Source organism: Miniopterus natalensis, chromosome 10, assembly GCF_054644295.1.
Source record: "Miniopterus natalensis isolate mMinNat1 chromosome 10, mMinNat1.hap1, whole genome shotgun sequence".
NCBI lineage: Eukaryota > Metazoa > Chordata > Mammalia > Chiroptera > Miniopteridae > Miniopterus > Miniopterus natalensis.
The window spans coordinates 44,081,665-44,108,471 of record NC_142090.1 but is presented as its reverse complement, the minus strand read 5'-3'; the positions used below and the strand labels follow the sequence as shown (position 1 = coordinate 44,108,471).

At 43.3% G+C, this 26,807-nt stretch overlaps 1 protein-coding gene and 2 pseudogenes across 2 annotated transcripts in view; 1 reads left to right on the top strand and 2 right to left on the bottom strand.

Annotated features, from left to right (window-relative positions):
- Positions 1 to 6,706, bottom strand: part of EFCAB10 (EF-hand calcium binding domain 10) — a 36,492-nt gene extending 29,786 nt beyond the window's left edge. For both annotated transcript variants that reach the window (XM_087821100.1, XM_016204761.2), the window contains exon 1: positions 6,593 to 6,706. In XM_087821100.1, the coding sequence (XP_087677226.1) occupies positions 6,593 to 6,701 (109 nt within the window). In that variant the 5' untranslated portion in view covers positions 6,702 to 6,706. The remainder of the gene's footprint in view (positions 1 to 6,592) is intronic.
- A 4,983-nt stretch (positions 6,707 to 11,689) lies between these two features.
- Positions 11,690 to 14,235, bottom strand: LOC107530823 (eukaryotic translation initiation factor 2A pseudogene; annotated as a pseudogene).
- An 18-nt stretch (positions 14,236 to 14,253) lies between these two features.
- LOC107530825 (poly(rC)-binding protein 2 pseudogene) lies at positions 14,254 to 16,988 on the top strand (annotated as a pseudogene).
- Positions 16,989 to 26,807: the final 9,819 nt, after the last annotated feature.

The following is a 26,807-nucleotide window of genomic DNA, read 5'->3' as shown; positions in this document are numbered from 1 at the left end:
TTCTCTATGTTTTCTTCTAGGAGTTTTATGGTATTAGGCTTTGAGTCAGTCCATTTTGAGTTAATTTTTGTGAGTGGTGTACTTGGTGTGCTACTCTGATGAAGGCTTATTGCTGTATATCCTTTAGACTACATGAGATGCTATGTTTATGTTTGGAGTCTATAATTTATACTCTGCCTGCTTCTAAAAACGTCTTGAAAATGCTTACAACAGAAATATATATAATAAAAATATAAACTTTTTAAAACATGAAGGGAAGATCCAAATGTACTAAGCACCTAAGTTACATAAATGTCAGCTGATAATGACAATCAGTTCCTCAAGAGAGATAAACCTTAAGTTCAACATTTTTTCCTTTTTTTTTTTTTTAAGAGAGAGAGAGAAACACTGATTGGTTGCCTCCCATACTCACCCTGACTGGGGACCGAAACCGAAACCTAAGTGTGTGCTCTGACCAGGAATCAAACCTGAAACCTTTTGGTGTACTGGATGATGCTCCAACCAACTGAGCCACCTGACCCGGGCCTCAAGTTCAACATCTTAATAATAATAGCTAGTATTTGTTGAGCCCTTACTGTGTGCTTGGTACTGTGCTAAGCATTTCCTATAGGTTACTTCATTTGTTCCTCACAACAGTTACTTGCCCAAGGCCACACAGCTAGCAGGAATCCAGGTAATGTGCATCTAAAGCTTGAAGACTTTACCACACTCTACTAACTCAAATATGGGAAGCATCTGCAACCTCCAAATGTAGTCAATCATGGTGGTCTCTAGTGAGTCTTTCTCCTCAATACCTCTCAGCTTCATCTTATCCTTACCACTCCCACAGCATTATTTCTCATTTGGGTTATTACAATTGCAAGTCATTCCCTAAAAATTTATACTTCCTCCTTTTACGGCACAGAATTGTCACTGGGAAGTGGCTAGGGGCTATATTTTCCTGCAAAGTGATTTCGGGTTATGTCAGGTTTTGCTGTTAAAGGAGTTATGAAAATCTGTTGGTTTTCAGAATTCTGGAATCGAGATGTGGGATTGTGGACCTGTTCTCCCAACAGTAATAATCCAATCAAGCTGCCTAGTCTTATTTTCTGTAACTCCCTTACAGTCCAAGGTTTTCAAACTGCGATACATATCATAATTCGAGGGGCTTCCCCAAAGATTCAAGATAGAGATAATGTTTCTTCCTGAGCATTAATCATACTCTGGTATTATGAAACATTTATATTAAGAAATAAATATAGCCTGCCCGGCCGGTGTTGGTCAGTGGTTGAGTGTCCACCCAGGTACTAAGAGCTCACTGGTTCGATTCCTGGTCAGGGCACATGCCCAGGTTTCGGGCTCGATCCCCAGTAGGGGGTGTGCAGGAGGCAGCTGATCAATGTTGATGTTTCTCTCTCATCAATGTTTCCATCTCCCTCTCCCTTCCTCTCTCTCTAAAAATCAATAAAAATATATAAAAAAGAAAGAAAGAAATATAGCCCTGGCCGGTAGCTCAGTTGGTTAGAGCATTGCCCCAATACACCAAGGTTGCCTTTTTGATCCTGGGTCAGGGCACATATAAGAATCAACCAATGAATGCATAAATAAGCAGAAGGACAAAATGATGTTTTTCTCTCTTCCTCTCTCTCTCTCTCAAATCAGTAAACAAAAAAATTTTTTTTAATTAAAAAAATCTGTTGAAGAACAAAACACACTTTTAGGGTAAAAGAAGTGATTTCAAAGAAACTTGCTATGCAGCATCTGGCTAAGGTCTCAGACACTAAAGGTACAAGTCCCCTTTCCTCTGCTATTTGGAGGACTTGGGCAGGAAACTTTGAGAAGCATTGTATATGTTTCCTGGATGCCAGCCAAATTCTTCCTTAACTTTCCCCCTCCTTATCTTAGCTAAGTTTCCTTCATTTGTGGTTTTTCCTCCCCTATTCTGGAGTTTGTAGAGCTATTTCAAGGACTTCACAGCATCTCAGTTTTTTACATTGATAATTATTTAAATAATTTATGTGATTGGGATTACCTTATTAATGTGTAACTATTCCCAGACCTTCTTTCCTTGTTCCTGCTGCTAAGAGAATGCTAAGAAATTCTCTCCATCCCTACCCTACCCCCATGCCTTTTACAGGAGAATTGTTTTTTGTCAGATAGGTTCAAAACTTTTTGTATTGAAGGAAAAAAAGAATTCTCAAGATACTAAATTGGTTAACATAATAAAGAGCTTGAGAGGAAAAGGCCAGGAAGGGAGCAGAGAACAGAAAGTCTACAAATTTAAAAAGACCACAAAGTACCCAGCACAATGAATTAGAAAACAAAAACAGACCCACTTCAAGGCATGTAAACATTTAGAATAGCAGGGGTAAGATAAAACAATCCTAAAAACTTCTAGAAAGAAAAAACGTCATATACATAGATCAAGAATCTGATGATATAATATAGACTTCACCAGAACAACCCTGGAAGTTAGAAGACAATGGAACAATGCCGTCAAAATGCTGAGGATGACATTTTCCAACTGAGAATTGTATCCACCTTAGTTATCATCATGTTTGAGTGTAAGATAAGACATTTTTGTACATGTGAGTTCTCAAAGTATTTACCAGTCAAAGCACACTCAGGAAGCCACTAGAGGATATGTTCCATTGGAGGAAGGGGGAAAAGCAAGAAAGGGAGATCAAAGTACCGTAAAACAGACTAAGCACAGGAGAGAGAAGAGGATTTTTAGGATGAGAGTGAGGGAAATCCCTGAATAACTGTATAGCAGGGCAATTTAGCGATCAGTCCAGACTGGAGCAGGAAGACAGAGAGCTAGGAATATGGGGTGGGGGTTGGTGAATACCTGATGAATGTAAATGTAATGAGAGGAGACCCACACTTGTGATAAAAAGAGGATATATATGAATTAGTGATCATTATACAGAAAATTTAAGCAAATATTTAAAATGTATTACTATTAATTTCAGGGAAAACAACCAAGGGAATATAATCATAACATACTACATGGATTAGCTGTGTATATTTGCCTAATAATAATAACATAAATTGTGAATACTGGTTATACCAAAATTGTGTTCCAGCCCGGCAGGGCGTGGCTCAGCGGTTGAGCGTCGACCTAGGAACCAGGTGATCAGGGTTCGATTCCTGGTCAGGGCACATGCCCAGGTTGCGGGCTCAATCAATGACTCTCTCATCATTGATGTTTCTATCTCTCTCTCTCCCTCTCCTTTCCTCTCTCTGAAATCAATAAAGATATATTAAAAAAAAAATTGTGTTCCAACTTTACTGGGAAAATGGGGGTGAGTGGGAACAGGTGTGAGTGTGTTTGTGCATGTGTTTGAGTAAAAGCTAAATTTTCATCTTCTACAGTATAAAGCTAAATATAAACCTTGAGGTGGGAACATAAAGAAGTAGCAGTATAAGTCTGTGATTGAAAATATCAAGTTAAATAGCAAAGGAAATAAAGGGTTGAAAATCTTTTTTCTTTTCTGTAGAGTAGGAATTTGGGATAGGGAAGCGAATGCTGTTATTCATTATAAGCCTTATAATGCTTTTTGATTTTCTTTTTAATATTCACTTGAGGATATTTTTTCCACTGCTTTTCAGAGAGAGTAGAAAGGAGAAAGGCACATATTGATTGGTTGCCTCCCACACTCACCCCAACTAAGGCTGGGGATTGAGTCTACAACCGAGGTACGTGCAGTGCCCTTGGCCGGAATCAAACCTAGGGCCCTTCAGTCCACAGGCTGATGCTCTAACCACTGAGAAAACCAGCCAGGGCATGCTCTTTTACTTTTAAACCTCATACATAACTCTGATAAAAATAAAAATGGAGTTAAAAATATATGTTGACAAATATTTTATGTAATGAATATCACTTGTTAAATGGGGAAGATTAAAATTAAAATTTGTATGTTAATGAATATTATTAGAAGTTGTTAATATGAATGTGATGACACATTTATTTTGAAAAACCAAATGCTTTAAAATCAGGCCATCAAAAATAACAGTTCAGTTATTTCACTGAGACCTTACTAGTGATCTTTTCAGAATAACTAGTTTGATAGAAACTTTTCCCAGTGCTTTTAAAACATTTTTTAAATATACTGATTTTAGAGACAGAGAGAGGGAAGGAGGCAGGGAGAGAGAAACACTGATTTGTTGTTCACTTATTTATGCATTCTTTGGTTGCTTCTTGTATGTGCCTTAACCAGGATGGAGTCAGCAACTTTGGTATATGGGGACAATGCTCTAACCAACTGAGCTACCTGGCCGGGGCTCCCCAGTGCTTTTCAAATAAAGTGCATTCATTTTTTTTAATCCTTACCCAAGGATATGTTTTTAATGATTTTTAGAAAGAGAGGAAGGAGAAGAGAGAGAAAAAAAAATTGATGTGAGAGAAACATCTTTTGGTCACTTCACAAATGTGCCCGACTAGAAATTGAACCCTAAACCTAGATATGTGCCCTGGCCAGGAATCGAACCTGCAACACCACAGGATGAAGCCCCAACCAACTTAGCCACCTGGCCAGGGCTCAAATTTATTTATTTATTTTTTATTTTTTTTAAAAACATATCTTCATTGATTTCAGAGAAAGAAAAGGAGAGGGAGAGAGAGAGATAGAAGCATCAATGATGAGAGAGTCATTGATAGAGCCCGCAACCTGGGCACGTGCCCTGACCGGAAATTGAACCCCAATCGCCTGGATCCCAGGTGGACGCTCAACCACTGAACCACGCCCGGCCGGGCTCAAATTTATTTTTAACATTGCATGAATGTAACTTACAGTAAAGCCTTTAGTATACTGTCATGCCTATATACAGAGAACTTCCAAACATCTTTTTGGTGCCTCACATTTTAATATATATGAATAGAAAAGGATCATATGACATTTGAAGAAAGTCTCCAACATGAAATACAGAAACTATAATAAACAAACAGAAAACAGAACCCAAGGGAAACAGAAATAGGACATAACAGGACAAAATCAAATGTCAAAAAAACTGTTAATTCAAATGCTCAAAAGCTAAGAGAAGCACTAATCAAGAATACATGCTGCTTTTAAAAAAGGAACAATTAAAGATTAAGGAAGAACCCTGGTTTGGTGGATCAGTGGTTGGAGCATCCTCCCAGCCCGTATAGCTAAAGGTTGTGGATCTGGCTGGTGTGGCTCGGCTGGTATTGTGTCGTCCAGGGCTGGTGCACCAAAAGGTTGCTGGTTTGATTCCCGTCAGGACACATACCTAGGTTTCCCAGCCAGGACTCATATAGGAAGTGATCGATGAATATTCTCTCTCACATGGATGTTTCTCTTTCACATTGATGTTTCTCTTTCTCCCTTCATCCCTCTCTAAAAATCAATAAGAACATATCCTTGGGTGAGGATTTTTTAAAAAAGTGCATTTGTAGAAACAAATGGGTATTTCTCTCGCTCTTGTTTTCCCTTCCTCTCTCAAATCAATAAACAAAAATTTTAGCCCAGCTGGGCGTGGCTCAGCGGTTGAGCGTGGACCTAGGATCCAGGCGATTGGGGTTCAATTCCCAGGCAGGGCACATGCCCGGGTTGCGGGCTAGATCCCCAGTTGGGGGTGTGCAGATCAATGACTCTCTCATCATTGATGTTTCTCTCTCTCTCTCTCTCTCTCTTCTTTCCTCTCTCTGAAAGCAATAAAGATATATTTAAAAAAATAAATAAAAAATAAACAAAAATTTAAAAATGGTGCATTCCTTTGTACTTTTTTTCACTTTCTATTTATTTTTATTTGTTGCAGGGTTTCTATTGTCTTACTGACTTAAAGCAAATAGAGAAGGCTCTATCACCCTAAACACGATCATACTGGTTGGGTGGTTTTCTGCTAAGTCCTAATGTTCGGAATTTCCATTTGTTTAAAGGGCGACATGGGTAATTTTGGCATTTTGGACACTTCCTGCGGAGGGAGGCCGGCAAATTACAATTTTGTATCCTGCTAAGAGGGCCATCAACATAATATAACTTTCACCTTAACATAACTTTGAAATCACAGCATAAAAATTAAGCAATGTTTCAAACTTTGTAAGGGGGTCAGAGGTGTAAAAAATATCAGGAAAAGCGTTCTCCTCCAGAACACCGTTCCGTCTTACCCTATCAATTGTTTAATTCTCTTACCAGATTAAAAACTCTGAGGTCGGGGAAACATTGGAAACCTCTGTTCCTTGAGAGGCATAGGGGTGATTCATTTATTTACTCTTCCCCACGTTTCCACGAGATCGGCACTGTTGCCGCCATTTTCCAAAAGAGGAGCCTGAGCTTCAGGCCTTTGCTCGGTCACATGGTTCTAGGAGGTGGAGCCAGGCCGCAGGCTGCGGGCCGACTCTCTCCCCTCCTACGGCCCCACCGGCCTGAGTTCCGCCGCAACCTGGCCAGCGCTAGGCACAAAAGGCCGCTGAGTATTTATTTACTTGAAGGCCACAGCATTAAACGGCAGCACAACGGCTCAAAGGGAGGAGAGGCAGGAGAGTGTGCGCGCGCGGCGGCGGGTTACCTGGAGGACCGGCTGGCTACAGCCGGAATTTCTGGGAACCGCTGCCTGTGGGGGACAGAAAGCCGAGGGGTAGGCAAGACCTTACGTGGCTGGAAAAAGAGCAGGTTGCTGGTGAGATAGTTCAGCAACTCCATAATCCGATGTTTTTCCAAATACTTCCTGGCCTGGAGCTCCCTGCTGTTGTTGGCCTCCATCAGTCCGCGTGGGGCTGTTGCTAGGCGACCGGGCAGCGTTGGCAGTGCGGCTCCACCTCTTCCGCAGGCATAGTCACGTGGCCAGGAGCCCGCTGCCCCCCGCTGGGCTCACAGGCGCTGCGACTGGCCGCTGAGGGGAAGGCGCGGCGTTCCTTGAGGCCGGGGGGTGGAGGCTTGAGGTAGACGGGTGCTGAGCTTCAGTGGGCGGGTGCCCATCCCCCAGCGCCGGGCCGAGGGCTGGGCTTGGCTGTGTGTTCCTTTGCTCTCTACTTGTGAGGCAGGTTAAGTAAAAAGCTAGGAAAATTCCTTGGTAAGTGGAATGGGGAAACTGAGAGGGCTAGCAATTTAGAGCCAGATGCAGATGGGCACCTCCCTAAAGGTAGCATCTAGGCCTCAGTTGTAGTTCAGCTCCAGGCAGAGGAAAGCAGTAAACCAGATAAGCTATGCTTGGGCTGACCTCAGGAGTAGCTGCACTGACTAATGACTCCCCACCGGGAAAGGACCCACCTGGAAAGCTGGTAAATACTCTACTGAGATCCTCCCCTGGGACCTCCCCTAAGATCTCCACCCTTAAATGCTTTTAGGAGGGAAGACCCCGTGGAATAATCTCCAGAGTCTGCCTTCATCTCCCCTCCCCCCCCCACAGGCATGCATCTCCTAAACTCTAAGGGACCCAAGGAGGCTTGCAACCAGAGCAGCGGTGGGCAGAGGCGGTTCCTCCTGGGCAAACCCCCTGAACCTGTCTCCAAGGGCCCCTTTTTCTGACGTCTTAGGTAAAGCAGACCAACCTAGGTTCATTTTCCCAGCCCTTTCTTGTTTTACTCTCCCCAGGTTTAATAAACGTTCTCTAAAAATCACCTAGACTTGTGTTGTGAAATTTTTCCTATGCAAAGTAAAGAACCCACACACTACTGGTTAGCCATGGGCAGACCCCCTTAGGGCCCCGTCCCCTTTCTGGTCACACTTGTTGGTCCAATGAATGAGACCTCCTCATGTGCTAATAACACAGGATGAACTAATAACAGAAGGAACTTCGGTAATTGTGGAGATGTCCAGTGGAGAGTCCTAAGTAGCATCTTTGGTGTGAGCAGGCTGCAACTCAGTGCTGGCAGTGTGTTTTTTTCTACCCAATTGTGGGTCATGAAGCATGTCTGGATCCTGAGCTCCAATATCTCTGCTGTGGAACTAGACTGCATGGGCTGGTCTTATGAGCCAGAGACCATCTGATGGTAGTTTTGAGGGAGGGTCTCTGAGCAAGGTGGGATATAGGTGGCTAGGAGGGCCTCTACTCAGTTACTGTTATATTTGTGAAACTAATCTGTAGGCTGGGACTTCTGTCCTTGTGGTCCAGCCTCTGAAGCCTATGCCCTTACCCTTCACCGGAGCAGGCACTTCAAGAAGAGGAAGGACAAATGGCTAGAAACTAGTCTCAGCCTCATCAGCAATCCTATGAACAAATTATAACTACCCCCCAAAAAAGGTCATTTTACAAGCACCAGACTGGTAAAAATTAGGATGTTGAACAATTTCAAATGCTGACAAGGATATAGTGTAACAAAACAGTCAGTGATAATGGAGTATAAATTAAATATCCACTTTGGAAAATGATTTGTAATTATCTTGGTAATATAAACATGTTTCTACACTATGACCCAGAAATTCTATTCCTAGAGGAACACTTGTATACATGTACCAGGAGATATGTACAAGAATGTTCACAGCAACTCTATTCATACTAGGAAACACTGACAACAGCCCAAAGGTCATCAGAGTAGAATGGATTAAAGAAACTGTAATAGAATACGTAATGGAATACAATAAAGCATTGCAGCAATGCTTTGTAGCTACTTGCAACAATATGCGTGAACCTCAAAAACATAGTCTCCCTAACCAATTTGGCTCAGTGGTTAGAGCGTCAGCCTGTGGAGTGAAGGGTCCTGGGTTCGATTCTGACCAAGGGCATGTACCTCAATTGCAGGCTTGATCTCCAACCTGGTCAGGGTGCGTGCAGTAGGCAACCAATCGATGTGTCTCTTTCACATCGATGTTTCTTTCTCTCTCTGTTTTTCTCTCTCCCTTCCACTCTCTCTGAAAAGCAATGGAAAAAATATCCTCAGGTGAGGATTTAAAAAAACCCCCAAAACCAAACAAAAAAAACCCATTTTGTCTCAAGAAAGTATATTGTATGAATCAATTTATATAAAGTTAAACATACAAAACTAAACAATATATTGTTTACAGATTTAAACATGTAGGAAATCTTAAGAAAGGCAAGGGAATTGTACATACAAAATTCAGCATAGTGTTTGCCTTGGAGGTGAGAAGAAAGGGATTGGGTTTATGGAGGAGCACTCCAGGGGTAATGGTAATGAGATTTTTCTTTACCTGAGTGGTGGGTGCATATGTGCTCATGGATTATGATTCTTTATACCTTCTATGTATTTTATAATTTTAAAAATCAACTCAGCATTTATAATATTTTTAAGCAATTGAAAAATAAAGACTGGGAAGAGAGGCCAGAAACTCAAAGCCAGGAGACTGAACCAAGCCTGAAAACAGAAGAAGGTAGCCAAGGTGCTAGGGACATGGTGGGGATTGAGCCTTCAGAGGTCAGGCCTACCTTGAGAATTCTGTGCCCTGAACATCTGGGAAAACTAGAGAAGGAGACTTTATGAATAGTGGCTGCTCTGTCTTCAAAGTCTGGAGGAGGTGTTCTGTGGAAGGAAGGAGCTCATTCTCTGAAGTGACCATGGCTTAGGTTTGTAAGGAGAATACTTCAGAATAACGTAGGAGAGTGCTTTGTAAACTTCTAGCAGCAGAATCCTTTAAAGAAATCGTAAGTGGTCCTGGCCCGTGTGGCTCAGTTGATTATCATGTGTTGCACCAAAAGGTGGCTGGCTTCATTTCTGGTCAGGGCACATACCCAGGTTTTGGGTTTGGTCCCAGGGTGCGTGTGGGAGGCAACTGTCCATGTTTCTCTCTCACATAGATGTTTCTCTCTCTCCCTCTCTCTCTAAAACCAATAAAAACATAAAAAAAAAGAAAAGAAAAAGAAATCGTAAGTGGAATCCCCACGTGTAGAACAGATAGAAGAGAGTACTGCACTGGATTCACAGGGGCCCATTATCTAAGCTACTTTAGCTGTGCTTTTCTCACAGAGGCATGGCTGGCAGCCTGAGTGATTCTGATGACAGAATTAACTGGAGACTGGGGAGTCCTGACAGAACTAAGCTGACAAAGCAGGTGCATTGCTCCATAGCTTGTGGACCTGAGGGCCTGGTTGGACCTCTAACACCTCTCCCTTCTCTAACTCCTTGCCCTCCATCTCCTTATTGTCATTAATCCTTTCAGTGGGTTTAGGGAGAATTTGAAAACTACTGATGTGGGCTCTTATTCCTCAATGTGTTTTGATCCATCCTTTGGGGACTTGCTTTATGTTCCAGATATGAAGCACAAACAGCAAACCTAAATTAAGTGCCCTCCTCTAAATTATGATCACCTAAATGCTTGACCCTTTAGGGTTGACTAAATATGTGCGATCACTTAGGAAAGTGACTGTGGCCCAGCACAGCAGAAGCCAGACTATGGCAGTGGGACTAAAATGGAGAGGGACCCTTCAGAGGGGATAATGGCCATAGAAAGCAGAAGAGGAGGACCTGGGTCACAACAAACAGGGGGCTGGTCATGATGTCCTTTGACTGAGTGGCCTAGGAAAAACAAAGTAAAAAATGTAAGGATTGATCCTCATGAAGGGAGAGAGACTATGTGTCTCCAGAGAGACAGTGATTTCTGCTTGGTGCTCCAGGCTCAAGATATTTGGTCTTTTGCTTGAGAACTTTACTTATTCTCCAGGAGTTACTCAGTCTCTGAATAAATAGCTCTAATCTTTGAACCTCAAATGACACTGAAATTGCAGCAATTGAATTCACTCTGCCTATGACGTCAGACCCAGGAGAGCACATTGGACCCTGCTGACATCTTTCCAAGTTGCTGATAGTTTTTGTTCCTAGGAGCCTGTGTACCTTTGTCTGTTCAGCACTCCCTTTCACCACATACCTCAGGCAGCTAGGGCCCTAAATTTCCAGTTCCTCTGGAAATCATGCTAAAGAGAAGTGTCCAGATGCCACCTAGTGGAGCCAGCTATTCTCTGCTGAAGCCATCTCTTAAGCCAGTTTGGACTTAATCATCATGAACATCATCATCCTAACACTTCTCCCTTCTCTGACTCCTTGCCCTCCATTTCCTTATTGTCACTAATCCTTTCAGTGGTTTGGGGGAGAAACTCCAGTAAAAGGCATTAATGCAGTGGTTCTCAACCAGGACTGCACATAAGAACTGCCTGAGTCCTTTAAGGAGCACTGGCTTTGGCCATGAAATGGAATCTCTTGGGATGGGGCCTGAATATTGAGAGTTTTATTGTTGTTGTTGTTGTTTTGAACAGCTTTATTAATATTTAAAAAACTGTATCTATTTAAGTTGTACTCTTTTTTTTTTTTAATTTAAAATGTCTTTACTGCGATAAATGGCGATGGAAGGAGACTTGACTTGGGGTGCTGAACACACAGTACAATATTCAGATGATGTATTGTAGAATTTTATACCTGAAACCTGTATAATTTTATTGACCAATGTCACCCCAATAAATTCAATAAAAAGAACATTATTAAAAAAATAAAATGTCTTTATTCATTTATATGGAAGATACCATCCCCTACTAAAAAACAATGACATTTGTCTTTCAATCTGTCAAACTTAGCTAAAAAATTCATGTGTCCCTTTTTTATATCATATGTTAACATGATACAGGATAAAGGATGCAAAGATCAATTTAATAGGACTTAATAAATAATTTTACACATATGGAAAAGTGGTTAAAATTATAGATGAATGTTAAATGTGGACGCATGAATATTCTGTGTACACCAGTGAACTTAATAGAAGATGTGTTTTCACTGATTTCTGGTAACCAACTTGCTTTCTGTGAATCTTTAAATACCCAGTTCCAAATCTTCCGACTCCTGGAGGAGGGCTTTTTCTTTTTGAATTTTCTCCAACTGATTTCTTTCTAGCTGTTTTCCAGTTGCTGCTTGTTCTTTCAGTTGTTCGATTGCTTTCAATTTCTTCTTTAGGTTCTTGATTTTCTTGTCTGCCTCAAGCTTTCCAGAAGTTGACTAAGAGACAATATTTTGTGCTGAGCTCTGCGGGGCAGGAGTAGGTGCCAAATCTAGACTCTTGTCACTTCTTGCTTCCTGCTTTGCAGCTTTCTTAGCTTCATGTTTCCTTTGATTTTTAAGGGCTGTTTTTGATAATGTCTTATTTCCTGGTTGTGGTTTCATATTCTGAGGTGGTTCCTCCTCATGCAGTTTGGAATTGGTGTTTGGTTTACTTATTAAAGCTGGGGGTCTAGAAGACGTTGCAGCTTTAGGTTCTTCACTGGGTACGTCACTTGCAACTGCTTGGTAAGTTATTGTTTTTGCTGGAAATATTTCATCTAAAAATGGCTGCCAAGAAACTTGCCATAGTTCTGCATCGACGGCACATCATACTTGTGCAAGACAGAGCCAGTATAATGCCAAGTCTGTACCCATTATTGGCACGTAACCTGGGAGCACATGTGGCTGTTAAACATGCTCACCATCTGGGCACCAAGCACAATATGTAGAATCAGAGGCCACTGGTTTAGAAATGTTTGTAGTTTTTAACACCCCACACTTCTATATGTCCCCTCAGATTTCCACATCCAGCTAGTACAAACATGTCCATGAGGGTTACAGTAGGCTGCATTATGAGGACCAGTTCAAAAATCAAACACAGGAAAGGATCACATTTCAAGTTGCAAGTTGTAGCTTTGGCAGACATAAAACCATAAACAGCACAAAACACAGTAGAACTAGAATTCCAAACTACATCATAGATGGGGCTACTTTTTGGTACTTGCACTACAGCACTTTCTCCGTTTGTTGCAATGAAACGCAGCATTTGTTCCCCATAGTAGGAAGCTTCTGTCTTATCAACATCTGTACCAGTTATTACCAACACAGCAGTAGCTTTTTTATTCCATGGCATTGTAACCTTATTCACCTTAAAGAAACTTCTATTGGCTAAAGCTGCAGTACCTTGTCAGTGACACTGATAATATTTATTTTTTCTCCTTTGCCCCAGGCAAACAAGGTCCCATCCTTACTAAAGGTATAGACTTTGTAATTTCCCCCAGATTGCCTTGGAAACACTGTTCTTTCTGTAAAATGTGGTGGTCCATTAACTGTGTACAGTCCTTCTGATCATCAGACTGTTAAGAGTCTGATGGCACCATCTTGTCCCAGAAAGTAAGGTGTTACTCTTGATATATGTATATATCCATAAAATCATCACTGCATTCAAGATAAGGAATATATCCATCACACCCAGTTTCCCTGTGTTCCCTTCTAGTTCTTCCCTCCCACCCCTCCTTAACCCTGCCTCTTCCACTATCACCAGGCAACTACTGACGAGATATCTTTAACTCTAGATTAGTTTACATTGCCTAGGATTTTATATAAATGGAACCATAGAGTCTGCACATTTTTTTTGGTCTGATCTTTCGCTCAACATAATTATTTTTGACATTCACGCATGTTGTTGCATGTATCAACTTCATTCCTCTTTTTTGCTAAGTAAGATTCCATGGATAAACAATTTGTTTATCCATTTGCCTGTTGATGGACATTTGTGTTGTTTTCAGTTTGGAGCTTTTACAAATAAATCTGCTATGAACATTTGTGTGATCTTTGTGTGGACATATGATTTCATTTCTCTTGGGTAAATATCTAGGAATGTGATGTCTGGATCATGTAATAAGGGTATGTTTAACATTTATTTTTAATTAATTAATTAATTAATTAATTAATTAATAATATGCCTTTATTGATTTTAGAGAGAGGGGAGAGGGAGAGAGAGAAATAGAAACATCAATGATGAGAGTCATTGATCGGCTGCCTCCTGCATGCCCTTGACTGGGGATGGAGCACACAATCCCCACATGTGCCCTGACCGGGAATCGAACTGTGACCTCCAGGTCCATGGGTCGACACTCAACCACTGAGCCACGCCGACCTGGCTGTATGTTTAACTTTTAAAGAAACTGCCAAACTGTTTTCCAAAGCGGCTGCAGCATTTTACATTCCTAAACTGGTAGCTATTAAGGGCTTCACAGGCGATCCTAGTGCAAAGCCGCGGCTGAGACCCTGCATTAGGTGAAGCTGTGAGGGCGGAGCTGCGGGCCTGGGGAAATGCGGGTGAGGAGCCCTGAGAGTCGCGGAGCCCCGGGCCGTGCTTGGTACCGCAGTGCGCAGGGAGCCTCAACCCCGCACGCCCCGGAATCTCCTGGGGAGCCTTTAGAAAATAGGGCGTCTGCTCCTTCGCAGCACCCCCAGTCTGGGGGCAGGGTTCCAGGAAGAAGGGGTGCTATCCCAGGGATCAACTTTTAAACAGCTTTCGGGGTGATTCTAGAGCACAGACCTGGTTTGCCCAGGGTCGCGGGGAAGGGGGTTTCCATGCCCTGAAACTTTCAATGATGAAACCGGGAAAGTCCCAGATCAACCTACCACTTGGTCGTTATGACTGTGAACCACTAGCCCAAAGAGTTTGGCTTTGGGCCCAGACCAGCAGAGGCAGCAGCCGAGGTGGGGGAGCCGCGGCCTGCGCCCTCTCCCGGACTCTACCTGCCCGGCGGTACCTTTCCCCCGCCCTCCCCCTCCTCCACCCTCCTCCCTCCTCCCCTCCTCCTCCCCCTCCTCCCCGTCCCCCTCCATCCCCCTCCTCCCTCCTCCCCCTCCATCCCCTCCCCCCTCCCCCTCCCCACCCCCTTCCTCCATTTCCCCTCCCCTTCCCCCTCCTTCCCTCCTCCATCCCACACCCCCCTCTTTCCTCCTCCAGCCCCCTCCCTCCTCCCCTCCTCCTCCCCCTCCTCCACCCTCCTCCCTCCTCCCCTCCCTCCTCCCCGTCCCCACCCCCTTCCTCCATTTCCCCTCCCCTTCCCCCTCCTTCCCTCCTCCATCCCACACCCCCCTCTTTCCTCCTCCAGCCCCCTCCCTCCTCCCCTCCTCCTCCCCCTCCTCCACCCTCCTCCCCTCCTCCTCCCCCTCCCCCTCCTCCCCCTCCCCCTCCTCCCCCTCCCCCTCCATCCCCCTCCCCCCTTCCTCTCCCCACCCCCTTCCTCCATTTCCCCTCCCCTTCCCCCTCCTTCCCTCCTCCATCCCACACCCCCCTCTTTCCTCCTCCAGCCCCCTCCCTCCTCCCCTCCCTTCCTCCCTCCTCCCCTCCTCCTCCCTCCCCCTCCTCCTCCCTCCCCCTCCCCGCCTCCTCCATCCCCCACCCCCCTCCTTCCTCCTCCAGCCCCCTTTCTCTTCCCCTCCTCCTCCCCCTTCCTCCCTCCTCCCCTCCTCCTCCCCTCCCTCCTCCTCCTCCCTCCTTCCCTCCTCACCCTCCTCCTCCACCCCCACCCCCCTCCCTCTTCCTCCTCCTCTTCCATCCCTCCCTTCCTCCATTTCCCCTTCCCTTCCCCCTCCTTCCCTCCTCCATCCCACACCCCCCTCTTTCCTCCTCCAGCCCCCTCCCTCCTCCCCTCTTCCCCTCCCCCTCCCCCTCCCCCTCCTCCTCCACCCCTCCCTCCTCCCCTCCTCCTCCCCCTCCCCCCTCCCCCCCTCCCCTCCCCTCCTCCTCCATCCCCCACCCCCTCCTTCCTCCTCCAGCCCCCTTTCTCTTTCCCTCCTCCTCCTCCCTCCTTCCCTCCTCACCCTCCTCCCCTCCTCACCCTCCTCCTCCACCCCCACCCCCCCTCCCTCCTCCTTCACCCCCCTCCCTCTTCCTCCTCCTCTTCCATCCCTCCCTTCCTCCTCCACCCGCCTGAGGGGGAGGGGGCTCGCCTTCCCACCTGCCCCTATTGTTCGCCCCTGGCCTCCCGCCCTTCCCCTTCCCTCCTGCTCCTCCTTTCCCCTCAGTCGCCTCCGGCCTCCAGTTTTTGGCTTTTACCGCCCCCTCCACCAGTCACCAAAGACTTGACCGCTCAAAGTCCAGCTCCCCAGAAAACTGCTCGAGGTGGACACCAGTGTGTTTGAAGGAGGATTAAATGTCACTCTCACCATCTGGCTACTTATGCATGGAAAGGAAGTTGGCAGTATCCTCGGAAAGAGAGGAGAATCAGTTAAGAAGATGCACGAGGAGAGTGGTGCCCGTATCAACATCTCAGAAGGGAATTGTCTTGAGAGAATTGTCACTTTGGCTGGACCCACTAATGCCATCTTGAAAACCTTTGCTATGATCATTGGCAAACTGGAAGAGGACATCAGCAGCTCTATGACCAATAGCACAGCTGCCAGTAGACCCCCAGTCACCCCGAGGCTGGTGGTCCCTGCTGGTCAGTGTGGCTCTCTCATTGGGAAAGGTGGTTGCAAGATCAAGGAAATACAGAGTACAGGGGCTCAGGTCCAGGTGGCAGGGGATATGCCCCCCAACTCAACTGAGCGGGCCATCGCTATTGCTGACATTCCGCAATCCTTCACTGAGTGTGTGAAACAGATCTGCGTGGTCATGTTGGTTGGAATCCCCCCGAAGGGCGTGACCATCCCGTATGGGCCCAAGCCGTCCAGTTCTCTGGTCATCTTTGCAGTAATCAGGCCAGGCACAGCACAGGCAGCGACCGTGCGAGCTTTCCCCACACTACCCTGTCCACGTGCCTCAACCCTGACCTGGAGGGACCACCTCTAGAGGCCTATACCCTCAAGGACAGTATGCCATCCCACAGCCAGATTTGACCAAGCTGCACCAGTTGGCAATGCAACAGTCTCCTTTGCCCATGACGCATGAGAACACCGGATTCAGTGGCATTAAATCCAGCTCTGCAGCGGAGAAAGGCTGTTGGGCAGGTTTGGATGCATCTGCTCAGACTACCTCTCTTGAACTCACCATTCCAAATTATTTGATTGGCTGCATAACCGGTGTCAAGGCACCAAAATCAATGAGATCCGTCAGATGTCTGGGGCGCAGATCAAAATTGCGAACTTAGTGGAAGGATCTACTGATAGGCAGGTTACCATCACTGGATCTACTGCTAGCATTAGCCTGGCTCAATATCTAATCAATGTCAGGCTTTCTTAGGAGACAGGTGGCATGGGGAGCAGTTAGAACAATGCAGATTCATCCCTTTCTGCTGTTCACCACCACCCATGATCCATCTATGTAGTTTCTGAACAGTGAGCGATTCCAGGTTTTAAATAGTTCGTAAATTTTCAGTTTGTACACACTTTATTAGCCACTCTTGATTTTCTAGTTAAAGCATTTTAAATCCTTTCTCTGTTAAGCTGTTATTGCTGAGATCCATATTTAGTTTTAAAAACTTCTCCCTGTTGGTTTTTGTGTTTTTTTGGCTTATGAAAATTTTTTTTGTCATGGAAATGTAAGAGTGGAATATTAATACATTTCAGTTTAGTTCTGTAATGTCAGGAACTTTTCAAAAAAATTAAAAGATGGACTGGAGTTTTTTTTGAATAGAAACTGGATGCCACAGTGATTCATGTGTGTGTTTTTTTGTTTTGTTCGTTTTTAGTTTTTTTTTAAAGAGTTCAGCTTTGGTATTGGATAGACTTGTCAAGTTGCCTGTCGACCTTGAAGTTATAGCTCAGGGTCAGTATGTATGTTTGGGGGGAGCATGAATAAAAGGGAAAGGGGGCATGGGTGGTCAGAACAGATTGTGAGCTGATCGCCTCTCTCCGTTTCCTATTTCAACTAGAGACAATTCAGAGATGCCTCAGCCAAGAGTTTTAATTGCTGTTAAAAAGGAGGGGAAAAATAACAAGCACTTTCTTTCTCTGAGAAAATATATGGTGAGGAAGTGTACTGTAGTGGCCTTAGGAGCCAGACTGCCTCACTTTATTTTATTTTATTTATATTTATTTATTTTTTAAAAATATATCTTTATTGATTTCAGAGAGAGGAAAGGAGAGGGAGAGAGAGATAGAAACATCAATGATGAGAGAGTCATTGATCGAGCCCGCAACCCGGGCATGTGCCCTGACCGGGAATCGAACCCCGATCACCTGGATCCTAGGTCGACTCTCAACCGCCGAGCCACACCCAGCGGGGCAAGACTGCCTCACTTTAAAGGCCAGTTTTACCACTGACCATTAATAACTATGTGATTTTGGGCAAAATGCCTAAATTCTCTGCCTCAGTTTCCTCATGGATATGGTAAGAATAATATATCTACCTCACAGGGTATGTCTTGAGTACTGAAAGAGTTAATATATGTAAAGATTTAAAAAAAAAAAAATGGTGCTGGGGCCCTAGCTGATTTGGCTCAGTGGTTAGAGTGTCAGCCCATGGACTGAAGGGTCCTAGGTTCGATTCTGGCCAAGGGCCCATATCTGGGTTGCAGGCTCCATCCCTGGCCCTGGTCGGGGTGCATGTGGGAGGCAATCAATCGAAGCATTCCTCTCACATCAATGTTTCTCTCTATCTTCCACTCTCTCAGAAAAGCAATGGGGGGAAAATGGTGCTGGGCATGTATTAAGTGCTATATAAGTATTTGCTATTATATCTTAATAGCCTTGTTAAAATGAGAAGAAGGGGGACATTGTGACTAAATACAGTCTCTATAACCTGTGTCCACAGTCTGTCCTACTTGGTTTCTTTTTTTTTCTTTTTTAAAAAATATATCTTTATTGATTTCAGAGAGAGGAAAGGAGAGGGAGAGAGAGAGAGAGAGAAACATCAATGATGAGAGAGTCATTGATCAAACCCGCAACCCGGGCATGTGCCCTGACAAGGAATCGAACCCCAATCTCCTGGATCCTAGGTTGACGCTCAACCGCTGAGCCATGCCTGGCCGGGCCTACTTGGTTTCTTATTGAAAGATTTTTTTGGGGTAACATTTCAGATTTTGTGTTGCAGCTTTAAAAAAACTACAGACTCTAGCCCTGGTTGTTCAGTGGTTAGAGCAATTCTTAGTCAAGGGCCTGTACCTGGGTTGTAGGTTCGATCCCTGGCCCCGGTTGGGGCGCATGCGGGAGGAAACCAATCGGTGTCTCTCTCACATTGATATTTCTCTCTCTCTTTCTCTTTCTCTCTCCCTCTACCTCTCCCTCTCCCTCTCCCCTCCCTTCTTCCCTTCCACTCTCTCTAAAAAACTCAATGGAAAAAGTATCCTCAGATGAGGATTAACCAAAAACCCCAAAAACCTACAGACACTTCGTTCTGTGTGGCAATGTAGGAGGAACCGAAGGTATATTTAGTATACCTTTATGTCGTTGATGATATTGATAGGTTCTGCAACTTTAGGTGTTTTGCCCAAGATCACAAACAGGTCCTGCGACTTTAACCAATTTTACCATAGGCTAATTGTGATAAACAAGAGTTAAGTTCCCATGGCACTTCACCAACGTTATAAGGAAGTGACATTGAATGAAACGATGTTATTCGAGGACCTGCTGTACAGTTAATATTGTTGTGCAAATCATGAGAAAGGCACAGGCTTGGAACCTGATAATTTTATTTTCACCAAGTTGTTTTATTGGTGAGCTGCATTTTAGAGTTTTAAAAAAACCAGAATACAGTTCTGTAGTGACCCCGTATTAGTCAGGAGCCTGTTTTAGCTTTGCAACTGTATGCTTTAACAGGTATCCAGGTTAGTTGAGCTCAAGTCTCAAAAGTTAATAACTCAGTCTGGGTGAAATGGTAACATTTAATTATCTGAAGTAGTGCCAAATCTTCTCAGAAGCAGTGTCCAGCTTTTCCTAAAAAGGCAAAAAATGCTAAAAATATTTTAAAACACTAACTTAAATCCATTTTACAAAACATGAAAGTATAGAAAATATTGAGTGGCCACAGTACAAAGGATGTCAGGAGAAGATGGGGATAGTGGATCTAGTCCTATGGTACCCCCTTTATAGCACTTTATTAATTAAAAAAATTCTGAAATAGTTTAAGACTCACAAGAAGTTTCAAAATAGTACAGAGTTTCCATGTACCTTTCGGCTCTTCCCAGTGATATCATCTTACATAATAACCATGTACCATCGCCAATGTCAAACTAGGAAGTCAACATTAGTATACACTGCTACTAACTCAGGTATGGACTACATTTGGATTTCACCAGTTTTTACAGGAAGACTTTTTTTTTTAATCCTGTTGTTTCATTTTTAAAGCTACTTTTGTATTTTAGAATATCGTATTATAAACTGCGTCTAAATTTAGCTCCTATCACACCAAATAGGTCTATTTAAGCTTTAATTAGGTCCACCAAATTGAAGCCCAGAACAAAATTTATGAACATTATTTGAGCTTTCTAAATTATTTGTATGCAGGATGACCTTAGATGATCTCCTGTTTACACCCGGAGTCAAGGACCCTTTTGCAAGAGGCTTCCCCACTTACTAGTTGAGTGATCTTGACCAAATGACTCGAACTCTCTAAACTTTGCTTTTTCTCATCTGTAAAATTAGGGTAATAATTTCATTTACCTCACACAGTTATTACAAGGATTATATTAGAAAAGATGTGAAACAATAATATCAGTTTACTATTACTATTACTACTACTACTACTGCCATCACCACCATCACCACCAGTATCACTGCCACCCTTACTAGGGGAAAGTTCTTTGAGTCACTTTCTTGATATTAGAGCAGTGCAGGTATGGCTTAGAGCTGGGAGTCTGCTCCGGGTGCAGCCAGAAGTCTTGACTCTCCTAGAAGTTGGCAGTTGGCAGGTCCAACGGTGTGGTTTCTCCTGGCTGGATGGTGGCCAGGTGCATACAATCTAGACTTCCCTGGCTGCATGTCCCAAAATACTACTATTACATTGATACCTATGGGTTTTGTGATTGTCTTGCAACCTAGTCACCCTTGAATGGAAGAGTATATTAGGTTCCAAATGAAACATTTGGAGCACAGCCCACAGAGTGGGGATTGCTTATACAGAAAGATAGATAATTGCTTGTATATTATTTTTGAAACTAAGTCATCCACTTTGCCCCAATGCTCTTTTCAAGCAGAAATAAGTTTAAAAGAAAAATAAATAGTAAAAAAAATTGTTGGTTTGAATGTTGGTCATTTCCAAGTGACAGCAAAATTCTCCTTGTAGGCCTTACTAAGGGATTAAATTATTTCATGTAGTTTAGCATGAATTAATCTAGTATTGCTGGTCATAAGCATGTATATTTTATTAGTCAGAATCAAGGTGTGCTGGAGTTGGCTTGCCCAGGCTCACAATAGTCAGTTGCACATCTCTCTTTCCCCTCTGCATTCAGCAAGATTCTGCTGGTAGCTTGAAGTTGGCCATGGTGGGCATATGAACATCACAGAAATCAGCAAATGCTTCCCCAGTCACCCTCAAAGCTGGCGTTTCACATTTACCAGCAAACAACTGACTCCAATTTTTAATTGAACAAACATTTATCATGCCAACTGTATGCCCACCACTATTTTAGGAACTATATAGCATTGAATAAGACAGACCACTGGAACTTTTAAAGGGGTCCCTAAAGATAAATTTGAAGTCCAAGGAAACATGAAATATACATGGTTTTGGATGAAAAAGCCCCCAGATGTCAATGTAACCCATTTGGTAATCCATACCAGGTTTTACCAGCACAAAATCTCTGTTGGGCAAGTCCTCCTATGAAGAAGGATTGCTTCTAAAGCCATTCCATTTTTAACTACTTCCAAGAAGTACATTACACAAGCATTCACTGTAATTACTTATTTTTGATCACATTCAGTTTTTCTCTGGTTCTTTATCCAGACTTTTTAAGTTGTCATGCTGAGAGTCAAACACTGCATTGTACTGTACTCTGGTAAACACTATGTGAGTTTACCTAATGACCTCCATATATTTCATCATTAATTATGCATATTGATATTATACTCTAAATTTTTAAAATATCAAAATAGCATGATATTGTAATAAATTAGTATTCTACAGTTTATGATGAAAAGAAACAATCTTGTGCCTTGTCCCACCCCCCACCTCACCCCAAAGAAACTTTCTGTGCTGGGCCTGGTAACCTTGAATCCAGAATCTCAGTGTCCCATTATTTTTTCCAAAAGATAACTCTTCAGTCCCTTGCTGAGGGGTTTTGGGTGGTGGTCAGTGGCCACTTGTCTGCATGTGGGAGGCAAAAGGAGCTCTGAGGGGTCCAACAATCTCATGAGACTTTCAAACCTCCCCTTTCCTATTTTCAACCCATGGCTGTATCCCCTCCTCTGTGGTACCTACTGCCTCTAGGGACGTGGGGAGAAAATGGGCTTCTCATTAGTATTCTTCTCAGACTACTTTGTAACTTTCTTCTTTCTGCTAAGATAATTGCACTCCCATCTGCCATTCACCTTTTGTGTCTGTGTGCAAACTTTTAAATTTCAAAGTACACAGTGAAATGAATGAATCTTAAGTATACAACCTGATGAATATTTCACCAATGATTATATTCATTTAACAAGCTCCCAGGTCAAGATTCAGAACATTTCCAGCACCAGAAACCTCCCTTGGGCAACCCCCTGAAAGGTAAGAGCTATTCTATAAAGCAATCTGTTTGTATTCATGGCTTTAATTCACCAAGGTTATTTTGAATGCCAATCCATTAATTAAAATGTTGAACAATATTGGGCTCAGCCTGGACCTGGTGGGAACTTCCTTCAAGTGTTTGAAGGTGAATGCAGACCCTGGGAGCACCTTCTCTGGTTACGCCATTTTGCAGAGAAATTCAGTTCTCTACTTAATGCTGTGCATCTAACCCATATCAAAATTTTCTTTTCTTTTTTTAAAAAAAATGTATTTATTGATTTCAGAGAGAGGAAGGGAGAGGGAGAGAGAGAGAGACAGAAACATCAATGATAAGAGAGTTATTGACCAGCTGCCTCCTGCATGCCCCTCACTGGTGATCGAGCCTGCAAAGCCCTGGATGGGAATCGTGAGAATCGAACTGCAATCTTCTGGATCATAGGTTGTTGCTCAACTGCTGAGCCACGCCAGCCGGGCATATAAAAATTTTATGTTTATTTAGTCAGACAGAACCAAAAGACTTATAATAATTGTAAACAAAAACAAAAACATGCATATTCTTTCAAAAATAAAATAAAGCCCTTGAGTCATGTTTTCCCTTCCCATTCATTATTGACTATAGCCAGTCAATAATTTCCCTACTTGGCCTTTTCTCTATAAAAGTCTCTCCCTGAGCTCTTGTCAGTGGAGTGCTCCTCATCGCTCCTGGGTTTGGTGCTGCTCAAATAAACTCTTAAAAAATTTAATATGCCTCAGTTTACATTTAACAGTACAAAGGACAATATTTCCACATGTGTTTGGGTTCATCTCCCTCTTGACTTCTCAAGGACTTCCCTTCTTGAGGAATTTGTCCTTTCTCCTGCTTCTTTAAACTTTCCCTCCACTGCTGTCCTAGCATGTGAATTGTAATCTGGTTTCTTCTCCCTTGAAAGACAAAATAAACAACAACAAAAGCCAAATCCACCCTGGCCCAGGTGGCTCAGTTGGTTGGGCGTCCTCCCTCGTGAATGGGAAGGTTGCTGGTTTGATTCCCAGTAGGGGGCGTGCATGTTCCTCTCTCTCCCTCTCCCTTCCTCTCTCTGTAAAAATCAATTTTAAAAAATCTTAAGAAAACAAAACCAAAACAAAAACAAAAGTCAAATCCAAACACTCCCATGTGCCTTTTAATCTCAAGGTATGTCTACATAACTGAATTTCCTTCAAACTGCTCCAGTCTGGCCTTGGCTCCTACCACTCCATCACACATGCTTTGCTAAGGTCACTGTAGTGGGTTGAATAATAACCTCCTAAAAGGTAGGTTCAAGTCCTAACCCTTAAACCTGTGAGTGTGAGCTTATCTGGAAAAAAGATGTAATTAAGTTAAGAATCTTGAGATGCGATCACCCAGGATTTAGGGTTAGCCCTAAATCCAATGAAGATGTCGTCATCAGAGCAAGGTAGTGGGAGATTTGAGACACAGGAGAAACACAGGGGAGAATTCCATGTGAAGATGCAGGCAGAGCCCAGCCAGGCATGGCTCAGTGGTTGAGCATCGACCTAAGATCCAGGAGATCATGTTTGATTCCCGGTCAGTGCATGGACCTGGGTTGCAGGCTCAATCCCCAGTTGATTAATGACTCTCTCATCATTGATGTTTCTGTCTCTCCCCTTCTCCCTTCTTCTCTCTGAAATCAATAAAGAAGTATTTTTTTAAAAAGGGGGGAAAAAAGATGGAGGCAGAGATGGGAGTGATGCATCTATGAGCCAAGGAATGACAAGGTCTGTCAGCAGTCACAAGAAACTGGGAGAGACAAGGCTTACCCTACAGAGTCCTTGGAGGATATGCAGCCCTGCTTGGTTTTGGACTTCTGGTCTCCAGAATTTTGAGACAATAAATTTATGTTGTTTTAAGCCACCAAGCTGTGGTTATTTGTTATGACAGTTTAGGAAACTAATAGTCACCAATGACCTCTGCTGCAAAACCAGACATGATACCATCTATGGCTTCCACTTTACAGCGGCATTTGGCTCAATTGATTGTTCCATCCTTGTAAGTTCTTATAGTCCTGGCTTCCAGGAAACCCCTTCCTGTGGGGTTCTCTCTTCTCTTTGAGAATGCTTCATCTTACGAGTCTTTGCTAGTTTCTGCTTCCACCTAACCTCTAAATGTCTGCTCTTCTCCCTCTACATTCTCTCAAGTAATTGAATACATACCTGTGGCCCTAAATATCATCCATATACTAAAGATTCTCAAATTGATGCCTCCAACTTAGACCTTCTGATAGCTACTGTCATGTGTATACCATGACTTAAAAAAAAAAAAAGTTTTTATTGACTTTAGATAGAGGAAAGGAGAGGGAGAGATAGAAACATCAATGATGAGAGTCAGTGATCGGCTGCCTCCTGCACGGCCCTCCTGGGGATCCAGCCTGCACCCAGGCATGTGCTCTGACCAGGAATTGAACTGTGACTTTCTGGTTCATGGGTCAATGCTCAACCACTGAGCCACACAGGCCAGGCTATACCATGCCTTTGAAATAAGAGCTTAGGTGTTTCATGCTAATCTCATACATGAACAAACATACATCACAAACAGAGCTTTTGATCTTCACAAAATGTTTCTCCCACCTGCTCCCTAAAGAACCTGTTCTTTTACTGGTTTTCCACATCTGAAGAAATGGCATCTGCATCCAACACACATTTTTGTTGTTGTTAATCATCACCCAAGGATATTTTTTCTATTGCTTTTCAGAGAGCATGGAAAGGAGAGAGACAGAGAGAGAGAGAGAGAATTGATGTGAGAGAGACACATTGATTGGTTGCCTCCTGCACATGCCCCAACTGAAGCAGGGGATCCAGCTTGCAACTGAGGTAGGTGCCCTGGCCAGAATTGAACCCAGGAGCCTTCAGTCCACAAGCTGATGTTCTAACCACTGAGCCAAACCAGCTAGGGCTTCATTGATTTTTAGAGAGAGTAGAAGGGAGATAGGCAGGGGGAGGGTGAGAGAGAGATTGGCTGCCTCCTGCAGGGGCCCTGACCAGGGCCTGGGATCGAAACTGAAACTCAGGTACATGCCCTTGACTGGGAATCGTACTCACGACCCTATGGTGTGCAGGCCGATTCTCTAACCACTGAGCAACACCGGCCAGGGCTGCACCCAACACAGTTGCTCTACCAGAAACATGGGAGTAATTTTTTCCCTTATTCTTGCATCTAATTCCTAAGCAAGTCTTGTCAATTTAATATGCAAAATATATCTTGAACCTATTCACTTCTCTATATCTGCTGTCACCACCCTGGGACCTCACTAACACGTCTCATCTGGTCTCTTGCAATAGCTTCCGATTGATTCTCCACCAGCAGCTAGAGTGATTCAACATATCAGATAGTGCTGTGTTTCTACTTAAAGCCCTCCAAAGGATTCCCACTGAATTAATGCAAAATCCAAACTCTGAGAACCTCTTGTGACCTTGTCCTTGCCTCCTGCCCATCTCTCTCCCCCTGCTCCATCCACAGTGGATCTTCCCTGGGCTCCAGAAACTTACTGAACCTTTCCTACCTTGGACCATCTCTGTCTGGGATTCTCTCTCCACACTCTGCCTTCAGCTGACTTCCTCAGAGAAAACTCCTTAACAGCACTCCCCTCACACACTTTGTTGGTTTCTCTATTTTCTCTCTCATAGAACCATAGCATTTGCCGCAATCTGTAATTACACATTTGATCGTGTGTTTATTTACTGTTTCTTCCACTGGGCTGCTTCCAGAAAGCAGCTTGGACTATATCTGTTGTTCATCGCTAATCACAGAGAGCCTAGCTCCATAAGCCAGGATGCTCCATAGGTATTTGTTGAATGAGTTCACTCTCTTCTTTTCTATCCCTCAAATGTATGTCCTAGAAGAGAGGCTCATCTGGTGAGAACACATTCACCCAAAGAAAAACAAAATGGAAGAAATCTAAATTTTATGAAAACCCGAAGACTTTGTTTTACAAACATATAAATTATTTTATTTACAAAGCCATGTTACAAAAAAAAAAAAAAAAAAAAAAGGCAAAAAAATTACAATTGCTCACTGGAGAATGTCTCCAGGCCTGGTGCTGAACCATGGCAGTATCAATAGATACATGTTTGTTCTTTCCTTTTTAAAACTGTAAGCCATAGAATTTACTATTTACACCTACTTTAGACATTTATTCTGCTTACAATACCACAGGCATGGAATGAATTCTGATAGTGCTAATACATAAAGGTGAGGGAAAAAGAAGGAAAATACTTAGTGTTACAAAATATGGATCATAAAAAGGAAACCCACTCCACAAGTGTGGCATTTGTTTAGAATGTTTGGACATGCTGTCATCAAAATTCTTCTGGAAAAGGTTCTAAAATCGGTAGTAGGAAAGGACAAATGAGCAGGTGCAAATTCTTGTCTGTGCAACAACAGTTATTTAATATACCCCATGACTGACCAGCTACGTAAAACCCGCAGTTTTGTTAAAGTGCCATGGGCCGACAGCATAACAAAATAGAAGGTGTAAATAGAAAATTTCTTTTTTTTTCCTTTTTAAAACAAGATTTCACTGAGAATCAGCAGTAATA